This window comes from Microcaecilia unicolor, chromosome 9, assembly GCF_901765095.1.
Source record: "Microcaecilia unicolor chromosome 9, aMicUni1.1, whole genome shotgun sequence".
NCBI classification, from domain to species: domain Eukaryota; kingdom Metazoa; phylum Chordata; class Amphibia; order Gymnophiona; family Siphonopidae; genus Microcaecilia; species Microcaecilia unicolor.
Window position 1 is genome coordinate 195,776,223 of NC_044039.1, and position 23,875 is coordinate 195,800,097.

The 23,875-nt window shown below is 45.7% G+C and overlaps 1 protein-coding gene across 2 annotated transcripts in view; it reads right to left on the bottom strand.

Annotated features, from left to right (window-relative positions):
* Positions 1–1,224: 1,224 nt before the first annotated feature.
* The window catches only part of EVL (Enah/Vasp-like), a 226,589-nt gene continuing 203,938 nt past the window's right edge, over positions 1,225–23,875 (bottom strand). For both annotated transcript variants that reach the window (XM_030214620.1, XM_030214621.1), the window contains 3 exons: positions 17,565–17,631; positions 4,957–5,014; positions 1,225–1,846 (listed from right to left, as the gene is read on the bottom strand). In XM_030214620.1, coding sequence (XP_030070480.1) covers positions 1,809–1,846; positions 4,957–5,014; positions 17,565–17,631 — 163 coding nt within the window. In that variant the 3' untranslated portion in view covers positions 1,225–1,808. The remainder of the gene's footprint in view (positions 1,847–4,956; positions 5,015–17,564; positions 17,632–23,875) is intronic.

The following is a 23,875-nucleotide window of genomic DNA, read 5'->3' on the forward strand; positions in this document are numbered from 1 at the left end:
CACTGTACTCATTGTGTTGTAGACCTCTGTCATATCTCCCCTCAACCATCTTTTCTCCAAGCTGAAGAGCCCTAGCCATTTTAGCCTTTCCTCATAGGGAAGCCGTCCCATTCTCTTTATCATTTTAATTTCCCTTCTCTGTTGATGTTTTGCAGGCTTTTAAAGAAGCCACAATTTCATCTGGAGAACAGTATGTTACTGTGTCTGTTGTTCATCCACTGGTTGAACACCTGATTAATTCAATCGATACAACATACAGGGAAGAATTAGGGGAGGAAGCTGATATTGATGATGAAATTGAAGCAAACTCTTGTTACTGAAGGTACAGAATCAGCAAACTTGAAAGTTATCTCTCACTGGAAAGAAGAGTTGAAGTTTACAGATTTCAAGATATAGTAACGATAGTAACATAGTAGATGAAGACAGAGAAAGACCTGTACAGTCCATCCAGTCTGCCCAACAAGATAAACTCGTATGTGGTACTTTATATGTATACCTGACCTTGATTTGTGTCTGCCATAGAAGTCTGCCCAGCACTAGTCCCGCCACCCCCACCGGTTCTGTCACTCAATCTTTGCTAAATTTCTGAGGATCCATTCCTTCTGAACAGGATTCCTTTATGTTTATCCCACACATTTTTGAATTCCGTTACCGTTTTCCTCTCCACCACCTCCCGTGGGAGGGCATTCCAAGCATCCACCACTCCCTCCGTGAAAAAATACTACATTTTTCTTCAGTCTGTCCCCCTTCAACCTCATTTCATGTCCTCTAGTTCTACCGCCTTCCCACCTCCGGAAAAGGTTTGTTTGCGGATGTTTGTTAACAACCATGTGCGCTGCAGGTTGGGGAGAAATGAGAACCAGGAAGTTGGGGTACTTGAAATCTCCATAACTGATCCCTACTTCTGTCATTAGCCTTGAATGAAAATGTTGCAATTCACCCCTCTCTTCCACATCATTATTAGCAACAATTAAATGACATTTATGTTTTTTTTTTTCCTTTGCTCAGCTGAAACCTGACGTGTTTAATATCTCACACATGTGAATATTGTCTGTCAAGTGTGTCACAACAGAAGAAAGATTGAGAACCATTGGATTAGATTAATCCAGTTTTCCACGTGTTTCTCCACAAACATGTGTTCATCTTGCAGTGTAATATTAAGTGTAGGAAAAACTACCAGCTATGTAATTTAAAAGTTGATATGTAATAAAGAGCAAGGCCATGTTGTGGTGACAACAATTTATTACCAATATGAACACAGATATTGTGGTGCACTGAAGTACCATTTTAATATTGTGATAACTCGGAGACACGTACTTTGTCATTGGGTAACTGCTTCACGGATCATGGATCCTCTGTTGATGCCACATGACATTTCTGTTGGCAAAGGGTCTTAACACTGCAGACTACCAGTAAAATGACTTGGAAGTCCTCTATTAAAGCAAATGGTTCACATTTCTTTTGTAATCTGCTACTAAAAAGAAAAAAAAAAATAATACATTTAAATAAGCAAATATAAAATACAAAACAAAAAGGCTGACAAATCTGATGTGCAATGTCAGATGATATCTAAAAAAAAAAATCAGGAATTTTATAATTTTAATATTCTCTCTTTAAAACTTTTTAGAACCGAAGCAAATTCAAGGTAGCAAGCTTCAAAGTGTGCAGAGTCTGCTGATAAAAATGTTGTAAAGAACGAAGACCGTGCAGGCAACTTCTTTCGCTATTTCGCACGACCTTGGGTACACGAGGCAGTGAACATGTCTTCCCAGCTCCTCTGTTCGGACTTGGCAGATGCGGTGCAGCCATTATGTTGTACTAATTCTGCTCAACTCCTGCCTTATAGCTAGAAGGAGAGAATGAAAAACCAAAATAAAACTAGGCTGCTGCTAAATGGGGAGTTGCATGGGTCTGGGACGGTATCCGGTACGATACAGGTTTCCATGTTTCACTCTACTGGTAAATGTTAAGTGTTGTCATTTTATAATAATTTGCTTGAATGCAGTCGTAGAGTCAACCATAGTAACCACTTGTGTTTAGAGATTCTGTTACATGACACTAATCTTCTGATATACATCCAGAAACCATAAAAGTGGAAAACAACAGAAGGGAAACAGAACAGGATTAAAAAAAAGAGTGGGAAACGGTTGACGGCACTTCACAAATAAACCCTGGACCATCAAGAAGTAGAAACAACAGTCTTTGTTGATGTGTATTAAATACTGGTGTTCCAGGGTTTGTTTGTGAACTGCTGTCATCCGTTTCCCACTCATTCATCCACACCCAACATTCTGTCAGTTTCTTTTATATTCAATGTACAAAAGGGACAGGCAAAAACTTGTCATCTGATAAGACAGAACATATTTAACAGAGCCTTATAGCCAACAGATTTTGTGTGTCCAGTTTCCTAAGAGACATTTGACCAAACCGGATTATACAGTGTATCTATTTGCACTGAAGTAAAATAACATTAAATTTTGATTTTTGTCCAGAAACCCAGAAAAAAATGTATTCTTGCTTGAAGCAGAAGCTGCAATGTTGGTGCTGGATTAGCAGGGGTAAGCGTGATGGAATATATCAATACCTACAGTACTGCAGGTAGCACTAGCCATCATGTGGTGAGCAGGAGGGAGGTGATGCATAAGGTACAAAACAGGTAGGAAGAAAAATTGTCCTTTTTTTAAAGTCAAATTACTTTTTGGGCTCATTGTGTATGTAGCCAGAGAAGATTTTACTGTCACATCTGTTATTCTGTGCAAGGTTCTAGCCTAAAAAGTATCTCCCTTCCTGTCGGTGTCTGAGTGATGATCGGCTCATGCACTGACAGGAAGGGAGACATGAAATAAAAAGCTCTGACTCAGGTTGCCTCCATCCCTACCCAAAAAAATCACTGGTAGTTTAGTGAATTCCCTCGATCCTCCAACCCCAGAAAGGATCCCGCCTTCCAAAAATGTCCTCAATGCCAACAACACAACCTCAGTCCCCAAACACAATCCCCAAAATTCCCTAGTGGAGCTCCTACTCCCTGGGCCCCCTCTGCGTACCTAGAGACAGGAACGATGTGATCTTTCAAAACGGTGGTACCTGATTCTGCATGGTGCATCCTAGGATCAATCAACCAAGTGCAGGACTTTTCCCCATATTTGTTGGTCTCTGCCCAACTACTCTTATTAGGCAGACCAACCCATTTTGGAAGATGATGGTATGGAGACAGGAGCAGGTGTTGACTTATACGGTCTGTGCCCTGAAGAGCACAGGTACAAATCAATGTGGGGGTCAATCAACCAAGTGCAGGACTTTTCCCCATATTTGTTGGTCTCTGCCCAACTACTCTTACTAGGCAGACCAACCCATTTGGAAGATGATGGTATGGAGACAGGAGCAGGTGTTGACTTATACGGTCTGTGCCCTGAAGAGCACAGGTACAAATCAATGTGGGGGTCAATCAACCAAGTGCAGGACTTTTCCCCATATTTGTTGGTCTCTGCCCAACTACTCTTATTAGGCAGACCAACCCATTTTGGAAGATGATGGTAAGGAGACAGGAGCAGGTGTTGTTAAATATACATGGGGGGGGGGGGGAATGGGGAATGGTGGGGGTCAGAGTCCACTAGCCCACCAGGGATTTTTTTTTTAGGTGGAATTGCAAGGGTTCCTAAACTACTATGGATTTTTTTTTGGGTTGTGTCAGAGGAGGAGGGGGAAGTAGAGAGGCATCTCTAGGGAGTAGGTTCCTTCTGGAGTAGGGGATCACAGCATCAGGAGGTCCTTTCTGGGATGGAGGTTGGGGGATTGGGGAAGTCCTTTCTGGAGTGGGGGAACAAAGGATTTGGGGCTGGGAGGGATGTTAGTTACTCTGCCCCAAAGCAGAAGAACAAGCTTATTCTAGGCCTCCTCTGGCCCAGCATTCATATTCCAGCATTGTGCTCACCTTAATGTTTTCTGCCGCAGTTCTTTGTATTGGCGTGGAAATAGCTTCATTACCATCCATTTTAATTGGATTTGCACTGCTTTCTAACTCAGAGGTTTGTGCAGGGTTAGCTTCTGCGCAAATCCGTTTTCTGCAAACCACATGCATTCACCTGCGTTAGCTTTCTGCATCGGCCACCTATTCCTTGGGTTGTGAGCAGGGGCGTATCTGGACTCCGGCGGTAGGGGGGGCCAGAGCCAGAGGGAGGGGGCACATTTTAGCCCCCCCCCCGCCGCCGCCCCCCCCACCGCCGAGCCCCCACCGCCACCAATGTGACTCTCTCCACCCCCCTCCCGCCGCCAACCCTCCCCCGCTGCCGTTCTTACTTTTGCTGGCGGGGGACCCCAACCCCCGCCAGCCGAGGTGTGCTTCCACCTGCCGCTGCCGTAAAAACATCTTCTTCAGCCGGCGGGGGACCCCAAACCCCCGCCAGCCGCCCTGCGGTGTTTGAAATTCATCTTCGGCCTCCGTGGCCGTGCTGCTGTGATAGGCGCTGTTGAAATCCACTTCGGAGTCTGACGTCGCAGCACGTACAACGTACAACGACGTCAGACTCCGAAGTGGATTTCAACAGCGCCTATCACAGCAGCACGGCCACGGAGGCCGAAGATGAATTTCAAACACCGCGGGGCGGCTGGCGGGGGGTTGGGGTCCCCCGCCAGCAAAAGTAAGAACGGCAGCGGGGGAGAGTTGATGGCGGTAGGGGGGTCCAGGGCAAAATCTGCGGGGGCCCAGGCCCCTCAGGCCCCACGCAGATACGCCCCTGGTTGTGAGCAAGCTCTTTTAAGTCCGGGTGCTTGTGTGAAAAAATCTTTAGCAAACAATCAGTATTGATGGCAAAAGATTTTATCAGAGTAGTGTCTTAATGTTGTCAGCTAGGTGTGATCACAGATTATATTAAGAAAAAAAAATTAAAACGTCTTTAATGGGGCAAATCAAAGAATGCATCATCCACCAAATTTAGCAGATATTCTCCCCTGCCTTACCATCAATTATTTCTTCTTTCACTTTGTGCAATTCTCTAACAACTTCTTCCAAGATTTCCTGCCAAGGTGCGATAGAAGAAAGAAAGAAAGAAACAAACACCTTAAAGAACGTTGATCAGTTTAGATGAAACAAAAATAAATCGTTCAACATTATTCTTTTCCATCCTCAAGCAACACTGAAATATCAATCACAGCAGAAAAAAAAAGTATTTATTTTTCTGTTGAACCTGGTCAATAAATGTCAAGAGCAGTTAACAATTCAAGCTCATTTTGAATTCTTGGTACAGCAGATTGTGGGTGTGACCGACTCATTACGAAAGATGGAAAACATAGCCGCCGAGGGGGGGGGGGGGGCAGGGGGGACAAAATTCCCCGGGCCAGGGCCTCCAAGGGGGGCCCGGCGCCACAGTCCCATCCGCCCTCCGTCGTCGACCGTCTGCCCCTGCATTGCAATCGCAGTCTCACCTCCGTGAAAGCAGCGCTGCAGGCAGCAGAATGCCTCACTTCGGCCCTCCTTCCCTCCCTGTGTCCCGCCCTCGTCTGACGTAATTTCCGGAGGGGGGGAGCGGTGGCAGCGACCTCGGGGGGGGTGGAGGGATGAGCAGTGGCTGTAGTGATCTTGGGATGGGAGCGGTGGCGAACTCAGGTGGGTGGAGTGGGAGCAGCGGCGGCAACCTCAGGGGGGGGGGGCGGCCTTGCCTCGGACCCGGCCCAGTCTCTCGGCGGCCCTGATGGAAAAGCCGAGGAATTTGGAGAGGGGGATGAAAGAGCATCCAATCACCTCTTCCGCAAAATATTTTGAGAAAAGAGGTCATGTATCACCTTGTAACTAGATGTTGGAGACTGGAGAAGCACAACTTTTCAGGATTAGTTTTGCTCTCTCCTGTGCATTTTCATCATTTGCTTCACGCCATATTTTGCTTTTTCCTGCTCTTTTTTCCCCCCCATTTCTTCACGTTCTTCCTCATTTGAGGCTCAGAGCAGGATTAAGCACTGAATTTCTATTTTCAAATGGTTTCTGCTGTTGATATTGAAGGAAATGAAACCTTTACATGGGAGGGGGACTGTTTATAAAGAGCACCTGCAAGGACTGGCTCGTTCTCTCTATACACCTGGGAGGCTTTATGTTCTGCCTTAATCTATCTCCCCAAATTTCCACGTTGAAAGAGTTGTTTGTGCGGTCGTTAGTCATATTGGTTACTTGCTGGTTATGTAACATCATCAGTCCAGCCATAAATAATACTAATGGATCAATGTTCCAAAGCCCGTATCCGGATAACAGCACTCGTGATCTGGATAAGTGATGCTAACTGGGATATTGGGAGGCACTGCCTCTCAATATCCTTATAGACTCCTTGGCGCTCTCTGGATAGTGCTGGGTAGAGCATGGGGAACACCGGGGCAATCCTGGATCTTACCCAGATAGTGAGAATATTCAGTTCGCTGTCCAGATTACTTATCCAGATAGCTTAGGACAGGGGTAGGCAACTCCGGTCCTCAAGAGCCGCAGGCAGGTCAGGTTTTCAGGATATCCACAATGAATATGCAGGAGATAGATTTGCATACCATGGAGGCAGTGCTTACGAATCTATCTCCTGCATATTCATTGTGGATATCCTGAAAACCTGACCTGCCTGCGGTTCTCGAGGACCGGAGTTGCCTACCCCTGGCTTAGGACAACACAAAGGTTAAGTTTTCCAGAAAACAGTCCGAATATCTCCCCTATCTGAATACTGTAAGTTCTAGGGCTACATTATCTGGATAGCGGTGCTGAATACTGGGATATTTTTGACTGCTGCAGCGGACTGTGGCGGTTGACTATTAGCCTGTAAAACACGAAGAGGAAACTATTTAGCAAGCAGTAAAAGTTTCTGGGCTATGTGGTGGGACGGACTTAAATAAGTCTGCTGCTGAATATATAGTTTCTGGATAACGGGGGGGCATTTGCCTGCCCCCCTTTCCTGCTATTCCCCTCCACTCAAGCACTGTTAGGTAATGCAAAAAAATTACTTCCCCCCCCCCCTCCTTCCTTGGAGAAATTCCTCTACTTCCTGTTATTGGAGTGATTTGTCTAACTATGCGAATACCATTGCTGAGCAGATGGTTTTGCTGTGCCTCAGGAGCACCTCCTAACCCGCTTCTTTTTATGCAGATAAATTCTGCCCACTCAGTAAGTTGCACGAACAAGATTTACCTATTCAGTGGCAGTGGCGTAGCCAGACAGCCAATTTTGGGTGGGCCTGAGTCCAAGGTGGGTGGGCATGGAATTCATGCCCTCCCTTGACCCTAGCCCCCCTCTGCTCTGCTCTTCATCCCTCCCTCCACTTGCAAGCCCACAATATTAAATACCTGAGCAGGAGGGGATCTACAAACCCCGCCAGCTGAAGATTTCCTCCTGCTCAGACAGTCAGCACTTTCCTTGAGCTGATGCCAGGGCCACATGAAAACTAAGCATGTGAAGAGGGGCTGGTGTTGGTTTCAGCTCGAGGCAAGTGCTGCCAAGCTGCCGTTTGAAAGAGCACTGGCTGCCTGAGGAGGAGGAAATCTTCAGCTGACAGGGGGTTTGAGGACCTCTGCAAGCCATAGCAAGAGTGCACAATTTTGGGTGGGCCAGAGTCCAAATAGGGTGGGCCCTGGCCCACCCTTGGCTACGCCACTGTTCAGTGGGAGCAAAACTGAAAACTTTGAGAGTTGCTGGCTAACTCCTAGAACAGTTCTCACCTTTTTCAGCAGTGGCTCAAGCTGAGTTACAGTCAGATCCCCAGAGGGCTTACAAACTTAAGTTTGGACCTGAGGCAATGGAGAGATAGATGACCACAAGAAGCAGCAGAGGGATTTGAACTGGGCTTCCCTGGTTGCCAGCCCAGTACCCTAACCATTAGGATACTCCTCAACCCCCTAAAGTTTGACTTACACCAGCCTAGGCCGGTTGAACAATAGGTTTAAGAAGCTGTTCTTCTGCTTTCATTAACAATCTAATTTCATTCACTCATCAGTCACTCCCGCAGTGCTGTAGCGAGGGCTAATGGCACCTGGGGCAGGTCGCCGCTGCACACCTCCCCCCCGGGTGCAGCACGGCGTGACACCCCCCTTCTGCGGCGCACCCCCCCCCCCCCCCCAGAGCGCAACCCCCCCCCCCCCGGGACCGCATTCTTACCTGCGGGAGGGCCCATCTGCCCTGAGTGCACGTCACTCGGAGCTGCGTCGGCCCCGCTGGTTCCCTGCTCTCTCTGCCCCGGAACAGGAAGTAACCTGTTCCGGGGCAGAGGGAGCAGGGAACCAGCGGGGCTGGCACCCCCCGAGCGTGTGCACCCGGGGCGGACCGCCCCTCCCGCCCCCCCCCCCTTCCTACGCCACTGCACTCCCGCTGCCTGTTCTGTCCTCAACCTTCCATTCATGCGGGCTCAATCCTGCAGGTCTAGTCAAATACTTGCCCTGACTACAGGCTTATCCTGTTGTGATATGTACCGGTCTGAAATGATTAGGGGTAATGAAAGGGACTCAGGAAGCTCATGCAGCATGTTCACAGTTTTGTTTTTTCTACTGGTGGTGTTGCTTCATTACATTTTCCACATTATTCAAAAAAATGTAATGATGTCATATTCATTGTTGCTGTGTGAGCCTCCAGGGACTCTTATTTAATTTATTTTCAGTATTTATATACTGCCTAGACCTAAGCCGTTTACAATTTTTTTATTCTGGTATTGTCCCTAATGGGTTCACAATCTAGTATTATATTGTACCTGGGGCAAAAGAGAGCTAAGTGACTTGCCCAGGGTCACACAGAGTGGCAGAGGGACTTGAACCTGGTTCCTCAGGATCTCAATCCACTGCTGACCAATTAGGTGGCATCAGGAATCAAACCCAGTTCCCCAGCTCTGCAACTCGCTACATTAACCGTTAGGCCACTCCTCCACTTCACTCGCAGGTACTGCGGAGTGAGCAACCATTGTAGCTATCAGAATATGCAAATCACCTTCGCAGTTTCCATAAATGTGGTGTTGCCCTTTCCCTGCACTGCCTAAGTATCTCCAGGCATTTGACGGGAAATTCTAGAACCTAGGTGCCCACATTTACATATGCATTTATTATTTATTTATTTCCATCTATTGGTAGGTTCAATGTGGCTTACATAGAACAATGGGAGGCGGTTACAAAGTATCAAGCAAAGTTAACAATTCAAGAGAGACAGTGAGAGTCTGTAGACCTTTCTCGCGGAAGTGTTGAGCTGGGTTGAGTCCTTAGGCGGTTCAACGGGGTTTACATGATTCATTGAAAGATAGTTACAGAGAGGGTAGAGTAGGGTTACAAATACTAGCACTAATGTATGTACACGTGCACATACCCACATAAGTGCTAGCAGCGAGCCTAAATGCTATTCTGCAAATACCTGCTTAACTTACAGTGCATATTTGTAAGGGGGATGTACACATGAACGTAAGACAAACAGAAACACAGCGAAAGTGACTAAAAACAGTAGCCAGACCATGCGAAAACATCAAACATTTATTAGCATCCAAGACTCGACACAAGCCGTGTTTCGGCCTAATAGGCCTGCATCAGGTGTCTAGAAACGAAACAATAGAAAAACATGTGCATAATGAATAAGCTGAATAAATTAAACTCAAGGGACTTTACAGCTCTTAACAACATAACATATAAAATATCTCCTCGTTGCATTTTACTTTGTCCTTCTTTCCTTCTTCAAGTAAACAATTAGAAAACTCATTTATTCTAATTGTTCCATGAATTACTTTAGACCAGTGCATTTATCATATTATTAATGGATGCATGTTTAGTCATGTTCACATACATTTTTATTTTTGTGGTGTGGAGGAGTGGCCTAGTGGTTAGGGTGGTGGACTTTGGTCCTGAGGAAGTGAGTTCGATTCCCACTTCAGGCACAGGCAGCTCCTTGTGACTCTGGGCAAGTCACTTAACCCTCCATTGCCCCATGTAAGCCGCATTGAGCTTGCCATGAGTGGGAAAGCGCAGGGTACAAATGTAACAAAAATAAAATAGATACTTTTGGAGATTCTACATGGAATGTTGCTACTATTGGAGATTCTACATGGAATGTTGCTACTATTGAGATTCTGTTGCTACTATTGGAGATTCTACATGGAATGTTGCTATTCCACTAGCAACATTCCATGTAGAAGGCTGCGCAGGCTTCTGTTTCTGTGAGTCTGACGTCCTGCACGTACATGCAGGATGTCAGACTCAGAGAAGCAGAAGCCTGCGCGGCCACATTGGTGATCTGCAAGGGCCGACTTCTACATGGAATGTTGCTAGTGGAATAGTAACATTCCATGTAGAATCTCAAACAGTAGCAACAGTGGAGGAGTGGCCTAGTGGTTAGGGTGGTGGACTTTGGTCCTGGGGAACTGAGTTCAATTCCCACTTCAGGCACAGGCAGCTCCTTGTGACTCTGGGCAAGTCACTTAACCCTCCATTCCCCCTTGTAAGCTGCATTGAGCCTGCCATGAGTGGGAAAGCGCAGGGTACAAATGTAACAAAAAATAAAAACTTTTTATGTATCAAAATTCTCTAAAAATTGTTTATGTATCACTAATATATATTTTCTGTCTTTTGGAATGTTTTATATATTTTTGTGATTAGATAATTTCATGTACTTTAGATTTGTTAGTTATTTATATGTTTTTTCAGATTTTATATCATATGTTATTAAGAGCTGTAAAGTCCCTTGGGTACATGTTTTTTCCCTTATCCCTTATTTGTCCTGTTTGTCTGTCTTGATTAGATGGTAAGCTCTGTCAAGCAGAGACTGTCTCTTACATATTTAGTGTACAGTGCTGTGTACATCTAGTAGAAATGATAAGTAGCAGTAGTAGTAGTTTTTAAAAATTGTTTTTAGAGAGGGTCACGTGACGCCATGAGCAGGAGTGGCTGTTGTAAACTCCGCTCCTCCCAGCTTACCCGCTAACCCCTTAAAATCGGCGATTTTAAACTCACAACGAGATTATCTCAAGTCGCCATCATTTAGTTTATAAGTAATGCCACACTGGGAAAAGACCAAGGGTCCATCGAGCCCAGCAGCCTGTCCACGGCAGCAGCCAATCCAGGCCAAGGGCACAAGGCGAGCTTCCCAAACGTACAGACATTCTATACATGTTATTCCTGGAATTGTGGATTTTTCCCAAGTCCATTTAGTAGTGGTTTATGGACTTGTCCTTTAGGAAACCGTCTAACCCCTTTTTAAACTCTGCTAAGCTAACTGCCTTCACCACGTTCTCCGGCAATGAATTCCAGAGTTTAAGTATGCGTTGGGTGAAGAAAAATTTTCTTGTTTTAAATTTACTACACTGTAGTTTCATCGCATGCCCCCTAGTCCTAGTATTTTTGGAAAGCGTGAACAGACGCTTCACATCCACCTGTTCCACTCCACTCATTATTTTATATACCTCTATCATGTCTCCCCTCAGCTGTCTCTTCTCCAAGCTGAAAAGCTCTAGCCTCCTTAGTCTTTCTTCATAGGGAAGTCGTCCCATCCCCGCTATCATTTTAGTCGCCCTTCGCTGCACCTTTTCCAATTCCACTATATCTTTCTTGAGATGAGGCGACCAGAATTGAACACAATACTCAAGGTGCGGTCACACCATGGAGCGATACAACAGCATTATAACATCCTCACACCTGTTTTTCATACCTTTCCTAATAATACCCAGCATTCTATTCGCTTTCCTAGCCGCAGCAGCACACTGAGCAGAAGGTTTCAGTGTATTATCGACGACGACACCCAGATACCTTTCTTGGTCCTTAACTCCTAACGTGGAACCTTGCATGACGTAGCTATAATTCGGGTTCTTTTTTCCCCACATGCATCACCTTGCATTTGCTCGCATTAAACGTCATCTGCCATTTTGCTGCCCAGTCTCCCAGTCTCGCAAGGTCCTTCTGTAATTTTTCACAATCCTGTCGTGAGTTAACAACTTTGAATAACTTTGTGTTGTCAGCAAATTTAATTACCTCGCTAATTACTCCCATCTCTAAATCATTTATAAATATATTAAAAAGCAGCGGTCCTAGCACAGACCCCTGAGGAACCCCACTAACTACCCGTCTCCATTGTGAATACTGCCCATTTAACCCCACTCTCTGTTTCCTATCCTTCAACCAGTTTTTAATCCACAATAGGACATTTCCTCCTATCCCATGACCCTCCAATTTCCTCTGTAGCCTTTCATGAGGTACCTTGTCAAACGCCTTTTGAAAATCCAGATACCCAATATCAACCGGCTCCCCTTTGTCCACATGTTTGTTTACTCCTTCAAAGAATTGAAGTAAATTGGTCAGGCAAGATTTCCCTACACAAAAGCCGCCGTGCTGACTTGGTCTCAGTAATCCATGTCCTTGGATGTGCTCTGTAATTTTGTTTTTGATAATAGCCTCTACCATTTTCCTCTGCACCAACGTCAGACTCACCGGTCTATAATTTCCCGGATCTCCCCTGGAACCTTTTTAAAAAATTGGCATTACACTGGCCACCCTCCAATCTTCCGGTACCATGCTCGATTTTAAGGATAAATTGCATATCACTAACAGTAGCTCCGCAAGCTCGTTTTTCAGTTCTATCAGTACTCTAGGATGAATATTATCCGGTCCAGGAGATTTGCTACTCTTCAGTTTGCTGAACTGCCCCATTACGTCCTCCAGGTTTACCGTGAAGTAAGTAAGTTTCTCCAACTCGTCCACTTGAAATACCATTTCCGACACCGGTATCCCACCCAAATCTTCCTCGGTGAAGACCGAAGCAAGAATAGACATACTGGGGCAGACCGATGTTCCATCTAGCCTAGTATCTTGTTTCCAACAGTGGCCAATCCAGGTCACAAGTACCTGGCAGAATCCCAAAAAGTAGAAAGATTCCATACAGAATCTCAAATAGTAGCAAGATTCCAGAATTCCAAAGAGTAGCAAGATTCCATACAGAATCCCAAATAGTAGCAAGATTCCAGAATTCCAAAGAGTATCAAGATTCCATACAGAATCCCAAGGAGCAACATGATTCCATGCTACCATTCCCAGGGATAAGCAATGCCTTTTCCCCAATTTTATCTCAATCGCAGACTATAGACTTTTCCTCCAGGAACTTGTCCAAACCTTTTTCAAACCCAGATATGCTAACCGCTGTTACCACATTCTCTGGCTATGAGTTCCAGAGCTTAACTATTCATTGAGTGAAACAATATTTCCTCCTACTAGGAAAAGCATTGAGCAAGATACAGGTGGGGCTCCCACTTATACAAGCAACTTACAGAATACTATAAATTGCATGTGTCCCTGTCTGGTATAATTGCAGGCACCTAAATGTTAGATGCATTGATGCTGAGTTACACTTGCATTCTATATTAGAACCTCAGCACCTCAATTCCATTACAGAAAAGGAACCTACCAGGGAGTGCCCAGTTATAGAATTGTTCCTTTAACCATGAAGTGGCCAGGGCTTTTAACCCTTTAGTGTCCAATGTTCCCGTAATAAGCCATATTTGGTTGTCAAACTACTACCATCTTTCTTCTCAGTTTCATGTTACCCAAAAATCTTTTGTTATCACTAAATGCACACTCTCCTTAATTCTTATATTTCTCCTAGATATCTCTTATTATGTTTGCTTGTTATAATATTACCATGTCATTTCACTATCATGTACCAAAACACTTCTGCTATTACTAAATGTATAATTCCTCATGTATTACCACTATTCATGATGTACTGTAAGCCACATTGAGCCTGCAAAGAGGTGGGATAATGTGGGATACAAATGCAACAAATAAATAAATAAATAAAATAAATATAGGAACAGATTGAAGGGAACGTTGGACACTAAAATGTTTTAATGGTGGGCCTGCCAAGAGGACAGAAAATTTAAAAAAAAGTTAATAAAATGACCTAACTCAAGTCAAAACCTGCTGCTTAATGATTTCAATATAGCCACTGTCTACATCAGGGGTGGGCAACCTCGGTCCTCGAGGGCTGCAACCCAGTCAGGTTCTCAGGTCATGCAGGAGATATATTAGCATCCAACTGATGCAGTGCATGCAAATAGATCTCATGCAAATTCATTGGGGAAATCCTGAAAACCCGACCAGGTTGTGGCCCTTGAGGACCAATGTTGCCCATCCCTGGTCTACATGAACACAGTTATCTATGTTCAATCAGTTCAAGATTTATATATATGGAGGAGAAAGGCCTCCAAACTCCAGCCTGGACTCGGTGGTCTATTGCAGGCATGGAACTAATCATCAAAGGCCTTAAAATAGAACCAAATGTGTGCTCAGCAAACGAAATCATGGCCACCGTCTGCAGCGTATAAGATGTAAACAGAAAATGAATATACACAGCAATAAGAAAGTCAATTGCACAATTCTTCAGCAATTCTTTAGAGCAGTAGTTCTCAATCCAGTCCTCAGGACACAACCAGCCAGTTGGGCTTCAGGATGTCCACAATGACTCTGCATGAGACACATCTGAATACCAAGGAGGCAGTGCATGCAAATCTATCTCATGCATATGCATTGTGGATATCCTGAAACCTGCCTGGCTGGGTCCGCCCCAAGGACTGGGTTAAAATCACTGCTTCAGGGCACACATTTGGTTGTATTTTTCAGAATTCTTGTAAATTGGAAGTATTTTTTTTTTTTTAAGACATTTGATGATCAGTTCCATGCCTGTAGTTCACCACTGAGTGAGTCCAGGCTGTTTATATAAATGTTGAAGAGATTCAGAGGACTATGTATACCAGGGGCGTAGCCAGACTTCAACGGTAGGGGGGTCCAGAGCCGAGGTGAGGGGGCACATTTTAGCCCCCTCCCCAAGGCGCCGCCGACCCCCCCCGACTGCCCGCCCGCCAGCCAGCATTGCCGACACCGACCCCCCCCCTCCGACCTGCCCCGCCCGCCATTGCTGACACCTCCAACAACTTTGACCCCCTCCCCCCTGATGACCCTCTCGACCCCCTGCCCGCTGTTGCCTACCTTTGCTGGCAGGGGACCCCAACACTCACCAGCCGAAGTCTTCTTCCTTCGTTTGGTTTCTGACTGAGTCTGACGTCCTGCATGTACAACGTGCAGGACGTCAGACTCAGTCAGAAACCAAACGAAGCTTTGCAATCTGCAGGGCTTCGTCAGAAACCAAATGAAGGAAGAAGACCATGAGCCCTCCAGAGTCAGGGAAACACTAGTGTACCTGAATGTAACTCGCCTTGAGCTACTACTGAAAAAAAGGTGTGAGCCAAATCCAAATGCCTTTCCCTCAGACCTGGATTAACCATTAAACAAAATAAGCACAGTTATCTATGCTCAATCAGTTCAAGATTTATGTACCTTTCCACTCTTATCTCTTCCTACCCTCCTCCCCTCCTCCCTGGGAACTCTGTTCATAGGTAAATCTTTCTTCTCTGTACCCTTCTCCTCCACTGCCAACTCCAGACTCGGTTCCTTTTATCTTGCTGCACGTTAGGCCTAGAATAGACTTCCTCAATCAGTACGTCAAGCTCCATCTCTGGCCGTCTTCAAATCGAGGTTAAAAGCCCCCTTTTTTTCAGGCTGCATTTAACTCCTAACCTCTATTTACTTGTTCAGTACCCATGTCTGTTTTATCATTCCCACTTAAGTAATTCCATTATCCCTTATTTGTCCAGTTTGTCTGTCCTGATTAGATTGTAAGCTCTATCAGGGACTGTCTTTTACATGTTCAAGTGTGCAGAGCTGTGTACATCTAGTAGCACTATAGAAATGATAAGTGGTAGAAGGAAAGGTTTCCAAGCTCCAACCTGGACTCGGTGGTGTATTGCAGGCATGGGAAATGATCGTCAGAGGTCTTAAAATATAACCAAATGTGTGCTCAGTGAGTAAAATCATGGCCACCGTCTGCCGTGTATAAAATGCAAACGGAAAATGAATATACACAGCAATAAGAAAGTCAATTGCACAATTCTTCAGCAATTCTTTAGAGCAGTGGTTCTCAATCCAGTCCTCAGGGCACAACCAGCCAGTTGGGCTTCAGGATGTCCACAATGACTTTGAAAGAGATACATTTGCATACCAAGAAGGCAGTGCATGCAAATCTATCTCATGCATATGCATTGTGGATATCCTGAAACCTGCCTGGCTGGGTCCGCCCCAAGGACTGGGTTAAGATCACTGCTTCAGGGCACACATTTGGTTGCATTTTTCAAAATTCTGGTAAATTGGAGGTTTTTTTTAAAGACATTTGATGATCGGTTCCATGGTTGTAGTTCACCACTGAGCGAGTCCAGACTGTTTACAGAAATCTTGAAGAGACTGAGCAGATTTGTGTATGCATACAGTGGCTACAGAGAGATGATTATGTCGTAGATTTTGGTTTGTGGTTGCTGGTACGTGGCTGTGTCTATAGTGGTGGTTTTAGTCCTTTTATTGGCAAGATAAACATACTTTTCTCTGTAATAAAATGCAAGCACATCAGCATGTTCAGATCTCACTGCTCCTCCTTATGACCTTGGGCAAGTCACTTAACCCTCTATTTCCTCAGGTACAAACTAAGAAGCCTTTTACTACACTGGGTTAGATACTAAAGCGCTCCTAACACAGTTTAGAAGGGCTTACTGCGGGATACACTCGGGCATCCTGTGGTAAGTTTGGCATTAGCGCGTGCAAAAGAGGTTTAAAATTTTTTCCATGGAGGGGGCATGTTGGGGGGTAGGGGGAAGGCAAAGGGTGGGCATTTCTGCACATCAGATAGCGTGAGGTAATGTAGATGTCCTAACTGATTAGTACAGGATTAGCGCATGAGTCCTTACTGCCTACAAAATGGGGTGGCGGGTAAGTGCTTATGTGCTAATTTTTGTTAATGGCCGTGTGCTAACAGCAACATTAGCGCAAATTCATTAATCTGAAAAATAGAAAATCGGCCATTTGCCGGCTGTGGGAGAAACGGCCTTAGCATGTGGGGAAAAACCCGTGTAGGGGCCAGCTGGATCCAACTTTTCCCACAGCTTGGAAAAAGGATCCCTAAGACTATGAGCCCTCCCAGAGTCAGGGAAACACCTAGTGTGTATCTGAATGTAACTCGCCTTGAGCTACTACTGAAAAAAGGTGTGAGCCAAATCCAAATTCCTTTCCCTCAGACCTGGATTAACCATTAAGCAAAATAAGCAAGTACTTAGGGCACCAAGGGAAGGGAAGGGGGGTACCACAGAGGTTTTTCCCCAGTAGCTATCATGTTCTTAACTCTTTCACTTAAGGGCGTACCCAGACCTTGAGGTGGGAGGAGGGCACAGATTCAGTTTAGGGGGGCAGGCCCCCGTGGCCCCCCGGATAGCTACGCCACTGCTTTCACTGCGGTCTGCCACATCCACTGTCCAACATGAATTTCAGTGTGTTTCTAATTCTTATAAATATATATGATGTTTTCTTTCATACAATAATGATATTTCTCAGCACTTACTGAGTCTCGCTATCTTTTCAGTTCAGCAATGGAAGGCCCGAGGTTCACCACTGGTGGGCTGTGCTTAGGGCATCAGTTGGCCTTAATCCGGACCTGCTTTCCCTCCCCCTTGTCATTTCACCATAGTGCCACTGCTCAAAGCACAGAGAGATGCACTCACTTGTTTCATCCGGTCACAGTCTAGCACATCTGAAGACACATCATTGCTGCTGCTTACTGGTTTCATCCTAAATGTGAGGAAGCAGTGCATACAGACACAGTGTTATCCTCAGACTCCCAGAAGAACATGTTCTGAGTTTTATTTATTTTTGTATTTATGGGTGCTTATATCGCACATAATCTGAATTCCAATTATTCAGTTCTATGAGGCTTACAATAACAACAAACTATTACATAGTTTCAAACAAGATAAAGAACAGTACTGATATAGGAACTTTACAGATTTACGAATTGAGTAAAGATCATAAAAATTTTTCTGTTCATTAAGTAGTACAATTAATGCAAAACATTTTTTAAGAGGAAGGCCTTTAGAACTTTGCGAAATGTCAAGTAATTGGTAATACATTTTATCTCACTTGGGATGGAAATCCACCATTTTACAGTATCAAAGCCTACATAAATGTACTTAATACTATCCACTGCATTATAGTTTGAGGTGCCCAAGGCCAGCTGTTTCAGACATGTTTGTTAACTCTGGGCCAGCACAATAAAAGTCTGTGACTGAGTTTAAGTGGTTGTGCCTAACGTTGATAGTTGCATGCATAAGTGATAGTATTCAATAACTTATGCGCGCAACTTCAAGTCACGCCCCCTTTGTAGTTGTGCCCTATATCATTTAAGTTTATAAAATAGCGCCTAAGTGCAGTTGCGAACGTAACTACAAATTACTGCCACTGAGTACCAGTTAATGGCCACTTGAGGGCTATTATTGGTACTTAAGGCCAATTGGTACCTAATTTAACAATTAAGTTAGCTGCACAACTGGCTCTATTCTATAGCTTGTGCATGCAAATTTGTGTGCCAGTCGGAGATTTGGGCGTGCAACTTTACAGAATGAGGGGGGATAGTGTATGGGCCCGAAATTCTCTGGATAAGTGCTCCTGACTAGGGCTAAACATTGATTTTCAGTGGTACGATCTAGATCAAGGAGGTTGGTTTAAGTGGAGATGGCGTGATGTCACAAGGCTGAAGCCACTCCACCCAAGGAGGTTTTCATTCTCCCCATGCAGCTGCCATCATCTTGGTACACCCAAAACAATTTAATTAATAGGGTGACAAGCTCCGCCTACTGGTTTCAGGCCAGATAATGGACCAAGCACGCTCCTGCCGTCTCCTGTTAATCAAACCTCCTTGATCTAGATAGTGTTGCTGAAAATCATTACTGACTGCCCTGGCACTATACAGATAGTCTGTAACAGTGGCGTAGTAAGGGAAGATGGCACCTGGGGTGGGTAGTCCGCTCCCCTTACGTCTACTACTGCCTCCCTTTACTACACCCCCTTACCTGCTGCTGCCACCGGATCATAGATGTAGCAGCGATGCTCATCATCAGAAGGAAGCAGGATCTTCCAGATGCACACTGACACCTCTGCACCATCCCGCCTTTCACAGAAACAGAAAGTCTGTGTCTTATGGGGGTGGGATGCTGCAGAGTCATCAGGACACAAGCGGCAACCAGGATGCCACCTCTATGGGACAGCACTTTACAAAACCAGAACACTGTACCAATGATTTTATGGTGAAAATACTAAAAGGAAAATTTAAGACAATCCAGGAATGTAAGAAGCCAGAATGATTAACTATTTTGACAGCCACCAGACAGGACTTAAAGATCTGCAGGCAGATGATCAAAAGCCCCGCGCTGTTCCAAACAGCGCTCTAAAATAGCGCTGGAACAGCGCGGGGCACTATTAGACCTATGATCAGAGATAATGCATGCAAATTTAAGCAGCGCAATTATCTCTGATCATGGGGTAGAAGTGCGGGAGAATTGTGCTTGAGCATGCGCTCAGCACAATCCTCCCGCACTTGTTTGACAGGTCTGGGCTGTCAAAAGCCCAAACCTGTCAAACACAGGGGCTGGAGGTCCATGGGACCACCAGGCCCTGACTACCCCTGCCCCAAGCAGCAGACTTCTGGTCCCCCCGACGATCCTCCCCCCCCCCCCCAGGTTCAGGGAGGGCTAGAGATCCGGTGGGTATCCAGCCCCCCAAACCCCCAGAAAATGGTCCCTGGTGGTCCAGTGGCCACCGGCCAAATACCCCCCTCCCAGCGAGCGACCGAGGGGGGGGGGGGCTGGAGGTTGTGGGAGGAGCCAGCATTCATAGTGCACTGGTCCCCCTGACATGCCAGGACACCAACCGGGCACCCCAGGGGGCACTGCAGTGGACTAACTGATGCACTAAATGAAGGGAAAAAGCCCTTCCCTTACCGATCCCTTAGCGGGTTGGAAAGGAACGGGCATACATGAAGGAAAATCACATACAAATGAGCTGCTCACTGTTAGCTCATTTGCACACGATTTCCTTCCTAAGGAGGGGAAGCCAGTGCAGAGCAGCCATGCGTTATGCGTGGCTGCTCTGCGCATGCCAAAGATGCCTTCATACACGCAGACAAGCTGTGTGTATAATAGCCGTCTAAAACCTTTAAAAAACACAAGTCCAAGTGCTCATCAGGGACGTTTTTTTTTTTTTTTTGAGTATGGGTGAAGGACGTCCAAGTGTTAGGCGCGCCCAGGCAGTTGAGGACGTCCAAAATGTGGATGTTTCTGTGAGAAGGATGTCCATGTCTTTGCTATGCTTCCAATACCCCTTTTATTTATTTGGATTTTGGATCACAAGTAGCAGCAGTGGGATTTGAACCAGCCACCTCTGGATTGCAAGACCAGTGCTCTAACCATTAGACCACTCCTCCACTCCACTCCCTTGAAATCTGGCCATCTCTGGGGGGGGGGGGGGGCAGTTCAGGCCGTCCAAAATGTTTGAAAGAAGGACGTCCACGCCTTCTCTACGCCTCCGCTGACACACACACACACCTCCCCCCCAGGGACCTGCATACTGCTGCGATGGACCTCAGTATGATATTTGAGGCTGGCAAAAAAAGTTTTTAAAGTTATTTTTTTCAGAGTGGGAGGGGGTTAGTCACCACTGGGGGAGTCAGGGGAGGTCATTCCCAATTCCCTCCAGTGGTCATCTGGTCAGTTCGGGCACTTTTTTGAGGCTTAGTCCTAAGAAAAAATGGACCAAGTGAATTCGGCCAAGTGCTCGTCAGGGACGCCCTTCTTTTTTCCATTATCGCTCGAGGACGCCCCATCTGTTAGGCACACCCCAGTCCCGCCTTCGCTATGCCTCTGACATGCCCCTGGGAACTTTGGTCGTCCCCGCGATGGGAAGCAGTTGGGGACCCCCAAAATTGGCTTTCGATTATGCCAATTTGGGCGACCCTGAGAGAAGGACACCCATCTCCCGATTTGTGTCAAAAGATGGGCGCCCTTCTCCTTCGAAAATAAGTCTGATAGTGGAATTAGAAAAGGAGCAGAGAAGGGCGACAAAAATGATAATGGGGTTGGGATGACTTCCCTATGAGGAAAGGCTAAAGCGGCTAGGGCATTTCTGCTTGGAGAAAAGACGGCTGAGGGGAGATATGATAGAGATCTATAAAATAATGAGTGGAGTGGAACGGGTAGACGTGAAGCGTTTGTTTATGCTTTCCAAAAATACTAGGACTAGGGGGGCCATGCGATTAAGCTACAAAGTAGTAAATTTAAAACGAATTGGAGAAAATATTTCTTCTCTCAACATGTAATTAAACTCTGGAATTCATTGCCAGAGAATGTGGTAAAGGCGGTTAGCTTAGCAGAGTTTTAAAAAGGTTTGAACGGTTTCCTAAAGGAAAAAGTCCATAGATCATTATTAAATTAGACTGGGGGAAAATCCACTATTTCTGGGATAAGCAGCATAAAATGTTTTGTGCTGGATTGGATTGACCACTGCTGGAAACAGGATGCTGGGCTTGATGGATCTTTGGTCTGTCCCAATATGGCAATACTTATTATGTGTACTTATGTACCTTTGACTGGAGCCATGAGAAGAAAAGCGCAGATAGTAAATCTTTTGGTATTGCAGGGTTCCCTCCTGTGTAGCAGGAAATAACTGCAGTGTCCCAGCTTGGCTAATTAAAATGAAGTGAGCAACACTTCTGAGATAACTGCAGGTTGGTGACCCTAGATCATGAGTCAACAGGGTGGATCCCTGAGAGAAGTACAACATACAGTACCCTGCCATAGCCTGAATGGAAATTATGTCACTGCCTCTCCTGGCATGAATACAGCTTTTACTACTATTTCTTTTTGGTTGGCAAAGCACACAATGGAATACCATAAACATCACGGCATGGTGTTCAACGTGATTGAATGTCATGTGAGAGAAAACAAGGATATGAACTAAGACGTGTGTGTGTGTGTATATATATATATATATATATATATCAATATATATAAACGGCGAGTGACCGTACTCACTGCAAATGCGCAGTAGAGACTTCCCTCTCTGTCCCGCCCCCGCGTCAATACGTGATGACGGGGGGGGGGGGGGGGGGGGCGGGACAGAGAGGGAAACTGCGCCGCCGACGTTGCTACCGCTACCGCTCCCTCCCCCCACTCGGAGTCGCCGCCGCCACCCCTCCACCCGGCCCGGGCCCTCTCTTCCCTTCTGAACTTACAGATCCATTCGCCGAACGCAGCAACGCACATCAGCTGAGCTGCAGTGAGCCCTTCCTTCTTTGCCTGTGGCCCCGCCCTCCTGTGACGTAACGTCAGCGAGGGCGGGACACACACAGGCAGAGCGGGAAGGGGCAGCTCAGCTGATGTGCGTTGCTGCGTTCGGCGAATGGATCTGTAAGTTCAGAAGGGAAGAGAGGGCCCGGACCAGGTGGAGGGGTGGCGGCGGCGACGACTTCGAGGGGGGGGGGGAGCGGTGGCGACTTCGCTGGGGGGAGGGGAGCGGTGGTGACCGCGGGGGGAGGAAAACCTCTATACCAGCCCGTTTTTACGGGCTCAATGGCTAGTATATATATATATGCATGCGTGTGTGTATATACACACACACAGAGGCATATTTTCAAAGCACAGACTTAGAAAGTTATAGGGTATCTGGTAAGAGGTTTTTTTTTTTTAGATGTGGCTGTACTTGTTTTGGAAGTGTTTCGATAAGATTTTTCTGGAGTTATTCAGTAACGTATGGGACAATATTCAGCTGTCTGAAGCAGCCCTCAGAAAAGAAAAGTATCCAGATATTGAATACAGTTATCAAGATAGTGGCTGGCACTAAATATTTGGGTAAGTGGTCGCTGGGGCTGCTGTCCGGATAGCAGCGATAATGAACCCACTGTCTGGATATCTAATGGCATAAAGTTAGGACTGCTTTTTTACATAGTTTCGAAGTACTTTGCAAATGTTTAAACATTTAGGGGTCCTTTTACTAAGGTGCATTAACAGATTTAGCATGTGCTAAATGATAAGACGCCCATAGGAATATAATGGGCTTCTTTTATCATTTAGTGCCTGCTAATCATTAGCATGTGCTAAATCCATTAGTGAACCTTAGTAAAAGGACCCCTTTGTATGACCTTTGACAATACAGGTGGAGGAGTGGCCTAGTGGTTAGGGTGGTGGACTTTGGTTCTGAGGAACTGAGTTCAATTCCAGGCACAGGCAGCTCCTTGTGACTCTGGGCAAGTCACTTAACCCTCCATAGCCGCATTGAGCCTGCCATGAGTGGGAAAGCGCGGGGTACAAAAATAAAATAGATACTATTGGAGATTCTACTTGGAATGTTGCTACTATTGGAGATTCTACATGGAATGTTGCTAGTGGAATAGCAACATTCCATGTAGAATCTCAAATAGTAGCAACAGTGGAGGAGTGGCCTAGTGGTTAGGGGGTGGACTTTGGTCCTGAGGAACTGAGTTCGATTCCCACTTCAGGCACAGGCAGCTCCTTGTGACTCTGGGCAAGTCACTTAACCCTCCATTGCCCCATGTAAGCCGCATTGAGCCTGCCATGAGTGGGAAAGCGCGGGGTACAAATGTAACAAACATAAACATTAGTATAATGGGTTTTTTTCTTAGTTAAATTTATAATTTGTGTTCAAAGTGTCCTCCTTGACAAATTTACGAAGTCTTTGGTGACACTTAGGGCCAGATGCACTAAACTTAACGAGCCATTAACGAGCAAGTAGTAAACCGTGGCATGCACTAAATGCTTCTCCGAGCCATTTTCCGATCGCGGTAGCAGCTAACGAAAACAGAATGTAAATGATCCAAAGGGTATTATAATGAGCTGCACTACCGTTGCAGGCTATTATAATGAGATGCACTAAGGTATTACCATCCCCTTACCGTGGAAAACCTGAGGTCTGCACCTCTCGTTAGGCTGGGGCTGCTGTGAACGGGACCCATGGAGACCATGCAAAT